The sequence below is a fragment of the Ahaetulla prasina genome, chromosome 10, assembly GCF_028640845.1.
Source record: "Ahaetulla prasina isolate Xishuangbanna chromosome 10, ASM2864084v1, whole genome shotgun sequence".
In the NCBI taxonomy this organism is placed as follows: Eukaryota; Metazoa; Chordata; class Lepidosauria; order Squamata; family Colubridae; genus Ahaetulla; species Ahaetulla prasina.
In genome coordinates, this window is record NC_080548.1 from 19163459 (window position 1) to 19178004 (window position 14546).

The 14546-nt window shown below is 42.4% G+C and overlaps 1 protein-coding gene across 1 annotated transcript in view; it reads left to right on the plus strand.

Moving 5' to 3' along the window:
- PTPRU (protein tyrosine phosphatase receptor type U) overlaps window positions 1-14546 on the plus strand; it is a 168735-nt gene that overhangs the window by 138052 nt on the left and 16137 nt on the right. The window contains exons 19-21 of the mRNA XM_058195155.1: window positions 861-986; window positions 6430-6587; window positions 11650-11785. Coding sequence (XP_058051138.1) covers window positions 861-986; window positions 6430-6587; window positions 11650-11785 — 420 coding nt within the window. The remainder of the gene's footprint in view (window positions 1-860; window positions 987-6429; window positions 6588-11649; window positions 11786-14546) is intronic.

Genomic DNA, 14546 nt, shown 5'->3' on the forward strand with positions numbered 1-14546 from the left:
TCATGGTTTGGGAACACCAGGTCAGAACATGGCTGTGACTTCTGGCCTAGTGCATTGGACCAATTTGTTGGTTCATGCCTATTCCTGAATAAAGGGTTATATATGTTTAAAGGGATAAGATTTACAACTGAACCTGGTCTGAAAACAATCTCATTCATTATGCCCGAAGTAGACAATGCATCAGTTTGGCTCTGCCAGATGAATGACTATCAAGAGTCCTTCCTATCAGTCATCATTGCCTGCCACTTTAATGCCGAGCAATATTAAACCTTGTCCTGTTGTATCCTAGGTGGAATTGGCTGAAAACAAACCTTGATTGAAGGGGATGTTGATAACGTTGAATTGCTTCCCTGTGAGAGAAAAACAAACAAACGAACACCAGATGAGATTTATTCATTTAGAGGAAGAGGGACTAGAAGTGGGTGCATGCAGAAAGGAGTGATGGGTTTTATACTTGCACATAAAAGCAAAGTACTGTAAGCGTTGCTCGATTCCACAGTGCAGAGATTCCACAGCACAGGGATTATTCTTTGTTAGGAGAATCACAAAGAATCACAAAGTAAAATAACCAAGGTGCATAAAAGTGGAGGCAAACTTTGTAGGTATAGGGGAAGGAGAGAGAAGAAAATTTAATGGTGAAAGGGAAAAGAGAACGGCAAAGTTTAATACACTGAAGCATTCATCAACTTTTTTTTTTCAACCTTACATAAAATTCTGAATTCACCCGTCTACCTTTGCACTCCCTGGTTGCACAATATATTAGCTCCAAACCAAATGCACCACTTTATGGCTTATTAGGTAAGTAAATCTATCTCTACAGTGCCAGATATTCATGCTACTGTTGGTTCCTCTCTTTTTAGCCTTGTTTACAATATTGGCCAGAACCAGGCCTTCAGCAATATGGACCGATGCAGGTGGAATATATATCTCGGTCAAGTGATGAAGATGTTGTGGCCCGTCTTTTCCGGGTGCAGAACATAACACGGGTAGGTTTGTTTTAAACGTCTGCACTATTTTTTAAAAAAATAAATCAATGCCTCCTCCCTCCCTCCCTCCCTCCTTCCTTCCTTCCTTCCTTCCTTCCTTCCTTCCTTTCTTTTTTTCTGAAAAAGTTGATCTGAAAGAAATGGAAAAGGGAAAGGGATTTGCATTGTGATCATTTGGGGCAAACCTTTTCTTTTTCCACCAGCAATAACTAAAATTGTAGTAGTTTCTTAGTTTCTTGACTGGTAGTTTTAAGGCTTCTTCACTTGTAATTCTGTAATAGGACAGAAAGGAAATGCCCCAAATTTGACTGTAGAAGAAAATTGGATGATCAGTGCAATCTGGTAATATTGGAAGAAGTAGGCAATTTTCTTCATACAAGAATTGGAGGTACGGTTCAGGGGTGCTATACAGCAGGGTCTGACCAGTTCTGGAGAACCAGAAGTGGAAATTTTGAGTAGTTCAGAGAACTGGTAAATGCCACCTCTGACTGGCTCCACCCCCATCTATTCTCTGCCTCCCGAGTCCCAGCTGATCGGGAGGAAATGGGGATTTTGCAGTATCCTTCCCATGCCACGCCCACCAAACCACGCCCACCAAGCCATGCCCAAAGAACCGGTAGTAAAAAATTTTGAATCACACCACTGGTATGGTTGAGAAGTGAGGTCTCCAAGTTTTGACATGAAACCCAACTGCTGTTCAGGGTAGAAAAATCAAAAAGGGATTTCAAATTGGACTTGGAAATTATTGCATGCTACTGTTACTGAAGGGTTAACACACACCTCCATCAATCTCACCAAAACCAATTTGCAATCATTTTCAGGAGCTCACTGACAGATTGGGAAAGTGGAGGAGACTCGGCCTCTCCAAGGAAAACATTATGTATTTATCACATTTATATTGATTTTATTATTTTAGTTATTTATATCACACTTCTATTATTTTTACAAATAACTCAAGGTGGTGAACATATCTAACATGCCTTCCTCCTCCTATTTTCCCCACAACAACAACAACCTTGTGAGGTGGGTTGGGACTGAGGGAGAGTGATTGACCCAAGGTCACCCTGCTGGCTTTCATGGCTAAAAGATGGGACTAGAACTCACCATCTCCCACTTTCTAGCCTGGTGCCTTAACCACACTAGACCAAACTGGTCCTTTCTTTCTATATATTATACGCCACCCATCTCAGTGATAAGGTGACTCTATCTGACATAGAAGTTATCTTCATTTAACAACCTCATAATCCTTTGTGGGGTGAAGTCTGGGCAACTGAATGAAGCAAGCAGAGTGTTTTAATGGCCGAATGCCCTTCCTGTTGCCAATGCGGAGTTTTGTTCAGCAGATATATTCTCAGGGTGCCCAGAGAGAGAAATATCTGTCTCTACCTAGGATCGAACTCACAGCCTCCTGATTGTGAGGCAAAAGCTGCACCTCTAAACCATTGCACCATTCCACTCTATCTGACATAGAAGTGCCTGGGAAGAAAAGGACTTGATTGTCACTCAATGCAGACCAGCTAAACATTTCACTGTCTTTTGGGAGTGGTCACTGTTTGCAGGCTTGTGTGGCTGAGTGAAGGAGTTGGCATAGTATTTTCTCTCCGTTAATAGATCTCTACAAAGAGCTCCTAAAGGACCTTTCCAACCTGAATGAGTGGACCAATACAGGTGCTGGGAGCATCTGTGAAACAGGGCAGACATCTTCCTCCCTAGGTGGACAAACCTTTTGATTGCAGCCAGTTGACTGCTGTGTGATTCACAATGCTGGCTTAGATAAGCCTTGGTGTGATCCAGCACAATCCTTCTTAGGTCTTTATGGGGCTAACCTTCCCTCAGGGCCTTCCCAAATTATCCCACATCAATTAGTTCAGTCCATTCCATCTTGTGTTGATGTTTTCAAAAGTGTCTGTCAAGGTTCCAAGTTACACCCCCAATGAAGGAAGACTCCGAGGCTTGAAGTTCCTCAAAGTTCCACTGTATTAGAGGTGTCATCTTGGCACATCTGGGAAAACCCGAATCTGAAAGCTTCCAGGTTTTCCCCATCCAAAGAAAAGTTCAAGTCCCTGCCCAACACCCACAAATCCATCACATGATCCAATCAAATCACCATCCCAACTGGAGATGCCTCCTGGTTCCAGCCTCCCAGGTGTAGGGCAAAACGGGCTTGACTTTCTGAGAAAGGAATGTTATTATGACTACATAATGTAATAATTATTTCCCACATAATTTCCCACAGCAGTAAATGTGGCAGGCCTGAAGGCCCAAATGTAAAAGATGGCTTCCAGGTCTGACAGTGTCTGTCTTTCATGCATTTTGTTTTATTTTTGTTTTAAAAGACAGAGAATTGTGTCTTGTGTTAGAGTAGGAAAACTGACCCCGGGCAGTTTGCTTTCGAATGAGATTAGATGAAAGATTTGACCACCAGCCGTGGTGGCACAGTGGTTAGAATGCAGCCCTGCATGGTAACTCTGCCCACAGCCAGGAGTTTGATCCTGACTGGCTCAAGGTTGACTCAGCCTTCCCTCCTTCTAAGGCCGATAAAAGGAGGACCCAGGTTGTTGAGGACAGTATGCTGACATTGTAAGCCACTTTAGAGACTGCTGTAAAGCAAGGGTCTCCAACCTTGGCAACTTGAAGACTTGTGGACTTCAACTCCCAGAATTCCTCAGCCATCAAAGCTGGCTGAGGAATTCTGGGAGTTGGAATCCACAAGTCTTCAAGTTGCCAAGGTTGGAGACCCCTGCTGTAAAGCAGTATATATGTCTAAGTGCTATTTCTGGAAGCTCCTCTTTAAATTGAATGTAACATCGAGCTCAACCGAATGCTCTCCAAATTAGAATTTCCACAACTTCCAGCCCCTATATTGAGGGCGGACATGGGTTGGGGATTATAGGAAGTGTGGTCCCGATTAGCCCCTAATTCAGAGAGACTTCATTTGAACAATTGTTGAAAGGAAAACTCAGATGGAAATCTCACTTGCAGGTTGCTGAGAAACTGGTAGCTGATTCTCTCTTTTTTCAATAGGGTGTCTCTCCTGTCCCAGGTCATTACAGTGGCATTAATAATGCCACCCATGGAGAGTCAGTCTGAAAACCCGTTTTGAGCCTCGTCGGATTTTCATCCTTTCCACTGATTTTGTACTGAGCTTTCTATCCAGTGCTGTTAAATTCCAGGCTGGCTTAGCTATGGGAGGGTAATCCCCCCTCATTCTATTCCATACTAACTACATTATATTGCAAATCTGCCTATATTATGAAAGTATTACAGGCCTCATTTCCTTATCCCTGCTTCCCTTCTCTTTCCCTTTCAATCTCTCTCTATTATTATTATTATTATTATTATTATTATTATTATTATTATTATTATTATTATTATTATTATTATTATTATCATCTCTTTTATTCATTAAGCATGAAACTCAGTCAACTGAACATTTAAAAAATGTGTCACAAATACCATTGACTGGTGCTAATGGTTGATATGGTTTGCAGCCAGCGTCTTAGGTAACAACCAAGTACCTTCTTAAGATATACGATGTTCCGAATAGCGCTGTTTTTTGCAGTTCCACTGATGTTATTGCAGGAAGCTGCAATTTCTTGATGTGTTTTGTAAAATTCTTAGACATGGTGCCAAGTGCCCCGATGACAATGGGTATCACTGGTACATGTTTCATCCTTAACCGTGTAGTTTCAATGGCCAGGTCGCGATATTTCGTAATTTTTTCCAGTTCTTTTTCTTCGACTCTGGCATCTCCTGGTACAGCGATATCAATAAATTGTACGATTCAACCTTTGACAACCATCATATCTGGTGTGTTGTGTTCCAAATAATAATAATGATTATGGTTATGGTTGTTATTATTATTATTACTATTACTATTACTATTATTATTATTATTATTATTATTATTATTATACCTTATTCATTAAACATGAAACTCAGTCAACTGAACATTCAAAAATGTATCACAAATACCATTGACTGGTGCGAAGGACTTTTCTGAAGGACTTTGTTTTGGACTTAATTTGGACTAACCTGAGAACGAAGTAATTCTCAGCTGTTCTAATAAAATATGTTTGTTTAGGACTGATTGTGTCTGGTAATAACTACTTGGGCCTAGGTCACAACAATGTACGTATTAGATCTAGAGGCTTTTTTTCCCCTCCCTAGTTAAAGAATTGAAAAATTTTGAGCAGTATTGTCTGAGTAGAATTGCCTGTGATTCATGTTGTACTAAGTAGGTAATTCCCTATTTTCATGAATCACAGACTCCCTGCTATGAAATAATGTAAGCCAGTTGTAAGCAACTACTGGATTGAGGCCCAACAATGAGTCATATTGTAAATGAAGATGGGTACAACTAGGAGAACCTCAACTTAATGAAGGAGTAGAATTTTAGGGCAGAAGTTCAGTCGAGTAGGCTTACGTCATTTTGAAGTGAAGTAGTAGTATTACTGTCTGAAAACACCTTCTCCCTTCTATTGTGTGTCTTAGATATGCAACTGATTGAAATTCAGCTCTTTTGCCTATTTCTATGCCTTAGAACAATGTTTCCTGATTATGAATCCTTTCCATAATTCTGTATCTTAGTTTCATCATTTCTCAGAATTCTGGTAGCTGAAATTCCATACTGAGCAAGAATATGGGCAATCAATCTCCAGAGTGTTTTTGAATGACATTCTTAAGAGCTTTTTCTAAAAGCAAACCATAGAGACCAAAAAATAAATTTGATCTAATTTCTTAACACTGAACCTAATTGTGGCTAATAACACTATCTCATTATTAATATTCCCTCTTAATAAAATTTGCCATTTGAGGAGGTTTCTGGGACTAAATTCAAAGATTTAGGGAGCTGTGAATGGTTTAGTGCGGGGTTTCCCAAAACTTTGGTACTTTAACACACATGGACTTCAACTCCCAGAATTCCTCAGCCAATATAGCTAGCTGGGGAATTCTATGAGTTGGTCCACCAGTGGTGGGTTTCACATTATGTTACTACGGGTTCGCCCCGTGCATACATGCTCGCTTTGTGCGCATGCACACCGGGTTCACACGCACTCCTGCCTTCTGTGTTTGCACCTGGCCTTCCGCACATGTGCTTTTCTCATGTGTGCGCCTTCCACATATGCACCCGCCCTCAAAAACATGCCTAAATAGGATGACATAGAGCCGGGTGCAGGTGGGTGAGCTGTCTGCAATTTCCGCTACCGGTTCGGGTGAACCAGCTGAATACCACCTCTGAAGTCTACCCATCTTAAAGTTGCCAAGATTGAGCATCCCAGGCTTAGCGTATTTTTTTCCTAGAAGAAAAAAGCAAGGAGATGGACAGCTGATACACCTATCGGATTCCAAGTTACGTTTCATCCTGGAGAACAGCTGATTGAAGACTTCTGGCTTTAGCAAACTCTTGACAAGAGGAGAACTAATAACAGGATTTTTCTAGTTACAGGAAGGACACTTGATGGTCCGGCACTTTCAGTACCTGCGGTGGTCAGCCTACAGAGATATTCCAGATTCGAAAAAGTCTTTCCTGAATTTATTAGCCCAAGTAGAGAAGTGGCAAGGAGAGAGCGGCAATGGCAGGACCATTGTCCATTGTTTGTAAGTATTCTTTGGGTTAAGTGGGAAGAGACCAATGGAGAATCAATGTTTCTCAAGTGAGGGAGGTGGTTTTTTTCTCTCCAAGTCAATCCTGCACTGTTGTCTGCCTTTGTTGTGTCTGCGCCCCCCGAGCCGGGGCCTCTGCCAGAAAGTGACTCGGAAAGTGAGGGGGAAGGTCCATCAGGACTTACCTCTGGAGCACCAGCTTCCCTGGCTCAGCTCCAGGAGCCAGAGGCAAGCCAGGTGGAGGAGATAACAAGGTCTCCGTCCCCTGATTCTTTCCCCCCCCCCCAGGCCATGCCTCCAGACCCGGCTGATGGCAATCAGGCCTGGCTGGACCCTAGGTTTCGTAGGCAGGAGAGGCGGGAACAACAGAAGCAAGGGTGGGGCAGGCCTAGGAAGTGCTGAGTCATGGAGCCACACTCCACAGGATATAAAGGCAGCAAGGGCTGCTATACCACTTCGTGGCAAGCAAATCAACTGCTTAATTAGAGCTGAAGTACTGTTTGTTCCTGGTTGACTCATCGGCATCAAGCGAGATAACAGAGACACTTGGCAGACGCTCGCTAGCTTGCTGCCAGAAGCTGATAGTTGCCGGCTAATTAAGTCATCGCTCGGAGTGAGGCGAGGGGGACAGAACAGCCTTGTTCACAACGTAACTCACATAGGATCATGGTGTCAGCTTTGGAAGCCATATTAGGCTGGAAGCTTCCGTGCTGCCACTTTCTCATGTGTGAATTGTATTAAAGGGGTCGCCACATCGTGGGGAATTGTATTAAAGGGGTCGCAGCACTATAAAGGTTGAGAACCACTGATCTAAGTAAACAGCTTCAGCCAGGGATCAAAAGCAGCCAAAACTTGATTTCAAAAGGTAACTGAGGGGGGAAAAAACCCTCAATCACTGTGTCGCTCTTCAGCTGCTGATTTTTGGTTCAACAACATCCACACTCCAAGAGAACAAGCTGGATTCCAAGTTGACAAGGGCATCCAGCAGCGAAACAGCCAAATTAAGGTTGTGTATTAGTCTAAAGATAATTTGGCAGCATGTCTTGCAAATTCCAGAGGGTAAAGAATTGAGGAAAGAAAGGAGGAGAGAATAGGAAACTTTGGCTCGCAAACAGCCATCTTGTATACATCTGGCTAATTTGATTATATCAAGTGTGAAGGATTTATTAGCTCTGAAGGGAATCTATGCCCAGAAGAATTTACAGCGTAAGCTGGCAACATGCCCGTACGCTGCTGGGAGAGAAACTAATTTTGCTTGGGTCACACCAGTTTACATAAAGCCAAACAGGCGCTTGAGTTTGGAACACTTGAAGCGGCTTAATCTTATACTGGGAGTTTGAGACAGTGACAATATCACGCGCAGGTGTTTGGTTTGATTGATTTGGGAGTTGTCACTTCTAAATGCCCATCTCCCCCCCCCCCAAGCTTCAAAATAACATTCTGGAATAGAATAGCTGTGTGATCAGATCCAGAAAAAGGCAACCGAGTTTCCTTCTGAGATTAGCTTCAATATTGGATCAAATGCAATAGCAGTAGAGAGAGGCTGGCCAAATTGTTCTCTGATCTGTTTTCTGGCTTAGAAAACAACCTTTAAAGAGTTTAGCTATTCTTGTTACAAGAAGGGGAGTGGGGGAAGAAACTATCTGCCACTTTCACTTACAACAGCCTTCTCCAAACCCAGAGATTCCAGATCTGTGGAAATTAACTCCCAGAATTCTTTATTTATTTATTTATTTTTATTTATTTGTCAAACACAATAATATATATAAGTATAAGCGTGAAATAACCATACGAATTGGATACAACCAAAGGGAACATTAGGACAGGAACGGTAGGCATGCTGGTGCTCTTATGCAGACCTCTTAGGAATGGGGTGAGGTCAACAGTAGATAGTCTTTGGTTAAAACTTTGGGGATTTTGGGAAGAGACCACTGAGTCAGGTAGTGCATTCCAGGCATTAACAACTCTGTTCCTGAAGTCGTATTTTCTACAATCAAGATTGGAGCGGTTCACTTTAAGTTTGAATCTATTGTGTGCTCGTGTATTGTTGTGGTTGAAGCTGAAGTAGTTTTCGACAGGAAGGACATTGTAGCAGATGATTTTATGAGTTATACTCAGGTCATGCCGAAGGCGGCGGAGTTCTCAATTTTCTAAACCCAGGATTTCAAGTGTCTTGCTGGCTGGAGGATTCTGGGATTTGATAACCAAAGAATCTGAAGCATGCCCAGGTTGGAAATGATTGTATCAAATACAGGTAGTCCTCATCTTACGACCACAATTGCGGCCAAAATTTATGTTGCTAAGTGAGAAATTTGTTAAGCGGGTTTTGTCCCATTTTACAGCTTTTCTTGCCACATTAAGTTAAGCGAATCACTGCAGTTGTTAAATTAGTAACACAACTGTTAAGTGAATCTAATGTACCCATTGACTTTGTTCCTGTAATACAGAAGTCCTCAACTTAGAACCACAACTGAGCCCAAAATTTATGTTGCTAAGCAAGATAGTTCTAAAGTGAATTTTGGCTCATTTTCTTAGGGACGCGGTGGCTCAGGGGCTAGGATGTTGAGCTTGTCGTTCAAAAAGGTCGGCAGCTTGGCGGTTCGAATCCCTAGTGCTGCCGTGTAACGGGGTGAGCTCCTGTTACTTGTCCCAGCTTCTGCCAACCTAGCAGTTTCGAAAGCACATAAAAATGCAGGTAGAAAAAATAGGGACCACCTTTGGTGGGAAGGTAACAGCGTTCCGTGCGCCTTTGGTGTTGAGTCATGCCGGCCACATGACCCCGGAGACGTCTTCGGACAGCGCTGGCTCTTCGGCTTTGAAACGGAGATGAGCACCGCCCCCTCGAGTCAGGAACGACTAGCACGTATGTGCGAGGGGAACCTTTACCTTTACCACTTTTCTTGCCACTGTCGCTAAGTAAATCACCGCAGTTATTAAATTAGTAGCACGGTTGTTGAGTGAATCTGGCTTCCCCATTGATTTTGCTTGTCAGAAAGTCACAGAAAGTGATCACACGACCCTGAGCACCGCAACCAGGTCATAAATAGGAGTCAGTTGCCCAGCATCTGAATGTCAATCACGTGATCGTGGGGATGCTGCAACGGTCATAAGTGCGAAAAATGGTCGCAAGTCACTTTTTCCCGTGCCGTCGTAATGCTGAGTGGTCACTAAGTGAACTGTCATCAGTCGAAGACTACCTGTAACCATAACTTTGCCTCCAACCCAAACCTGAGCTCTCAACTTGTGTATGGACAATATCCCCAAACAATCTTTGGCTATTTGAAGATAGTCTCCATCCTATCCACTTAAAAACAGGTGAAAATTTTAGCCCGGTAGAAATAATAAGACAGTGTTGACAATACTTTTCCTGAAAGGTTAATATGCTGCGTGACCACAACGGTGTAATAGTGCTTGCAGCTATTATCTTCATTAACAAGTTGCTCACCATCTCGTAGTATAACTGTTTCCTTCCCCTCTATTTTTTTTTCTTTATTATTATCTTTAAACTCCTACGTGTTTAAGCACTCAATTGAAGCTTGCTCAGCAATTTAATCTCATACTAAGGGTTATTTCTCAGCTATTGCCACCAGCCATCATATTCTATCAGAAACAGGCAGTCTAGGCAGACTTTCAGTTCTCAAAATGGCTATGTTCAAAGCTGAACTCAGTTATGCATCACCCGGAAAGGAACACACCATTTTCTGAAAAAAAAAGTATGCAATGTGACGGTCTATTCTGCCTCTTGTGGGAACCATGAGAATGAATGTGAAACTAATTTCCAGTTCATTACCAGTTCATTTCCATACCAGTTCATTATTATTCCTCTTGACTCGAGCAAAACAAAATGGACAAGAGATTGCTTGTGCAGTGTTTGCTTATTTACTAGATTTATAGCCTAGCTAGTCTGTTTTACCTGTAAATAACTTGCATGGAGATTAAGAGAAAAATGCCAAATACAAAAAAAAAAGAAAAGAAAAGAAATGATTACTTTAAAAAAAAAATTCAAAGCATAACTCCAGCCACACCGAGTAGAAAGTCATCAGTTAAACCAATTAATATCTAAGATGAAGAGATATATCTTGCTGCTTTTTCTAAAAGACAGCAAAGATTTATTGTAATTCCTGTGTTTTCCACACTTTGAAGAGAATAATGAAAGAGCAGGTCCTTTACAGTTTCTCTGAACAAAAGTCTCTGTAAGCTGGCCAGCATTTGACTAAGCACCATTTTACAAATGGGGTAAATGTTTGAGAGCCCTTTGTTTAAAGCTTCCAAATGACATGGCTTTCAAGGATCAGATAAATCATACTAAATGTGATGCAAGAATGCCATGAATTCTGCATCTTATCTCCAGTTAGAATGTTTTAGCGAGGGATAACTACAGGTGTCCTGTTGTTGTTAGTTGCGAAGTCGTGTCCAATCCATCATGACGCCATGGACAATGTTCCTCCAGGCCTTCCTGTCCTCTACCATCTTCTGGAGTCCATTTAAGCTCACGCCGACTGCTTCAGTGACTCCATCCAGCCTCCTCCTTCTCTCCGGTCCCCTTCTTCCTTTGCCCTCAATCTTTCCCAGCATTAGGCTCTTCTCCAGTGAGTCCTTCCTTCTCATTAGGTGGCCAAAGTATTTGAGTTTCCTCTTCAGGATCTGGCCTTCTAAAGAGCAGTCAGGGTTGATCTCCTCTAGGACTGACCGGTTGGATCGCTTTGCAGTCCAAGGGAGTCGCAGGAGTCTCCTCCAGCACCATAGTTCAAAGGCCTCAATTCGTTGGCGCTCGGCCTTTCTTAGGGTCCAGCCATACATTGCAACTGGAAACACCATAGCCTTGACTATACGCACTTCTTCTTTTGTCCTGTGAGTAGCATCAACCCATCTTTTAATTTGTCTCTCTGAAGTGATCTGTACAATGGTATTGAAAAGCTGGACATGTTCCTTTGCTTGAGTTTTATTTATTTTTTTTGTTCTCTCTCTAATGCTAGGCTAAATAGTGACTAGTGCTTTACAGTTCTTCGTGGGCTCCTTTTAGCTGCATTCTTCATGTGTCTAATTTCTTCTGTAGGAATGGAGGTGGACGGAGTGGTACCTTCTGCGCCTGCACCATGATCCTGGAGATGATCAGGTGTCACAAGCTGGTGGATGTCTTCTTTGCCGCAAAGACCCTTCGCAACTATAAGCCAAATATGGTCGAGACCTTTGTAAGTAGCGAGTAGCATTTATCTGACCTATTTCTTCTAAGGAGTGCTATGGTATTTCTTCAAGAAATTATGGAACTTGTTCCCATAAAAGGTGGCAATGACTTACAAAAACAGAAGGTGGATTGGGGGCATTTTTCAACTATCAAAAGAATGTCCATACTCGGAAACTTACACCAATTACTGTGAACCTTTGATATGGAAATTCTGCGGAATCATCACAGCTGGTAGAATTCAGCATGCTACTAAATGAGAATAAAACAGTAGAAATTTTCATTCATGCCATGCTTAGAAATGTCTGGAAAGAAATTGGTTGCCCTTATGAAGAACAAAGAGCTACTATAGATTGAGGTTTAGTGTGATCCTTAGTGCCAAACAGTATAAGCTTCTTGGTTTAATGGTTTGATAGGCAACTGGTTTTCCCACTTGTGCTTTGTGAGTTCTGCAACAAAAATGAAGTAGATTCTTAGTATGCCTCATTCACATATATATAAGTACACAAATGAATGCTATTAGTAGTGTAACACTTGCTGTTTTTCAGTTGCTAAGTCATGTCCTATTCTTCACAACCCCATGGACCATAGCATGGCAGGCACCCGGTCTTCCACTGTCTTTGGAGTTTGCCTAAATTCATGTTCATTGTGTTGGTGGATCTATGTAACCATCTCATCTTTTGCTGCATCCATCTTCTTTTGCCTTTAACCTTTCCCAACATCAGGGTCTTTCCCAAGGAGTCTCTCTTCTCATTTGGTGGCCAAAGTATTTGAGCTTCAGCTTCAGTATCTGTCCTTCCAAAAAACAGTCAGGGTTGATTGGCTGGCCACATTGTAATATTATTAAACCAAATCAGAATGGAAGAGGGAAGTGATACATTCCTGTTTAATCGGATCAGGAAGCATAATTGCATATACAATAAATATCTCAGTGGAAATCTTTCCTCTGTGTACCCATGTCTTCCCTCTCAAAGTGTCCTCTACAAACATAACATAGATACTTTGTATGTTATAATAAATAGAAATAGAATAGAATAACAGAATTGGAAGGGACCTTGGAGGTCTTCTAGTCCAACCCCCATGTTGTGTCTCGTCCAACCTCACCTCAGCCAGGGTCTTTTTATCTGCTTTCAAACACGGAGGAATGTTCTAGTATGCCTCCCGGCCCCAGCCCTGGCTCCATGCCCAGACAGGCTGAAGAGGAAGAAATACCTCCAGCCCCCAGCTCTGGTTCCATGCCCAGGCAAACGGAGCAACTAGACCCCTCCCCCTCCTCCACAGCATGTGAGCCTGAGGGAGGTCAATTGCCAACAGCTGCAGACTGGAGTGACCCTCGCGTCAGAAGACTTGATAGGTGGAGGCAACAGAAGGAAGGGAGGGGCAGGCCTGGATAAGTGCTGAGTCATGGAGCCACACCCCATGGCCTCTATAAAGGATCTGCTTTCTGGCATTCTCTGAGTCAGGCAAAGTCTAAACATATCTTGCTGAAGTCACTTTCTGGTCTCCTGCCTGCTCTGAGGACTTTGCTAGGACTTTGGCAGAGCTGCAGAGGCACACCTGATTTGGATTTCCCTGACCCGGCCGTCAGTGGAGGAGTGGGACACGACACCCCCTGCTTAGGCAGGAAACCCTACACCACTTCAGACAAGTGGTTATCCAACATCTTCTTAAAAACTTCCAGTGTTGGAGCATTCACAACTTTTGTAGGCAAGTTGTTCCACTGATTAACTGTTCTCACTGTCAGGAAATTTCTCCTTAGTTCTAAGTTGCTTCTCTCCTTGATTAGTTTCCACCCATTGCTTCTTGTGCTTTGGAGAATAGCTTGATTCCCTCTTCTTTGTGGCAGCCCTTGAGATATTGGAACACTGCTATCATGTCACTCCTAGTTCTTCTTTTCATTAAACTAGACATACCCAGCTCCCTCAGCTAGCATGGCCAATGGGGGAAGGATGCTGGGAGTTATAGGTTCAGCATTATTGGGTGGATTTTCTGTTTTGTTGAAGAAGAAAGAAAGGCATGTCTTAAAAATTGCTTCAGGGAGGAAATACGAGATTTGGATTTTGAATTATGGATTATGAAACTTCGCTCTTGCGAAATGAAATGCCTGTAAGGTTGCTCTGATAGCATTACAGAGAGAAAAAAATCATTTGAGCAAGATAAAGGATGGAATTAAGCCAAGGCAATTAAAAAAAAAGTTAACTGCCATGGTGTTGGGTAACCTATTGGGCTAAATTGCAAGGTATTAGGATATGCAAACTAGTGTTTTCAACCGGAACTCAATCTTCCCCCAACCTCTATTGAACCTGCAAAATCTGATTCCTGAGACTCAGCTTAATGATCTCACCACAGGAGTAAATGAGAGTGTTGCTATTAGTAGAGCTTCACTGAGCTGCGCCTGTTAAAGGATCTGGCCCCCGTATGCATCCTTCTCTGATGCTGGAATTTTATTTCTCTACATTACTCTAAAGAAGAGGATATTTTTTTCCCAATCCAAAAGCATTATGTCGTTAATCTCTTTGATCTCTTCCTTTCTGATGTCCACCCACAGACAAAGCTCTGGTGTTTTTGCTTCACAGGTTATCAACAAACTAATTGAATTTGCAAAAGTCTGCTGCTCCCACCACATATATACGCATACATGGAGTGTCTGTATTCATTTAATTATACATATGATTTCTGTAGCCACCTTTCTCATTCGATTGATTCTGGGTGGCTTGAAAAATGGAAACAGATGAAACAACCCAATAAAACTGCCCGACACCCAAGATTAA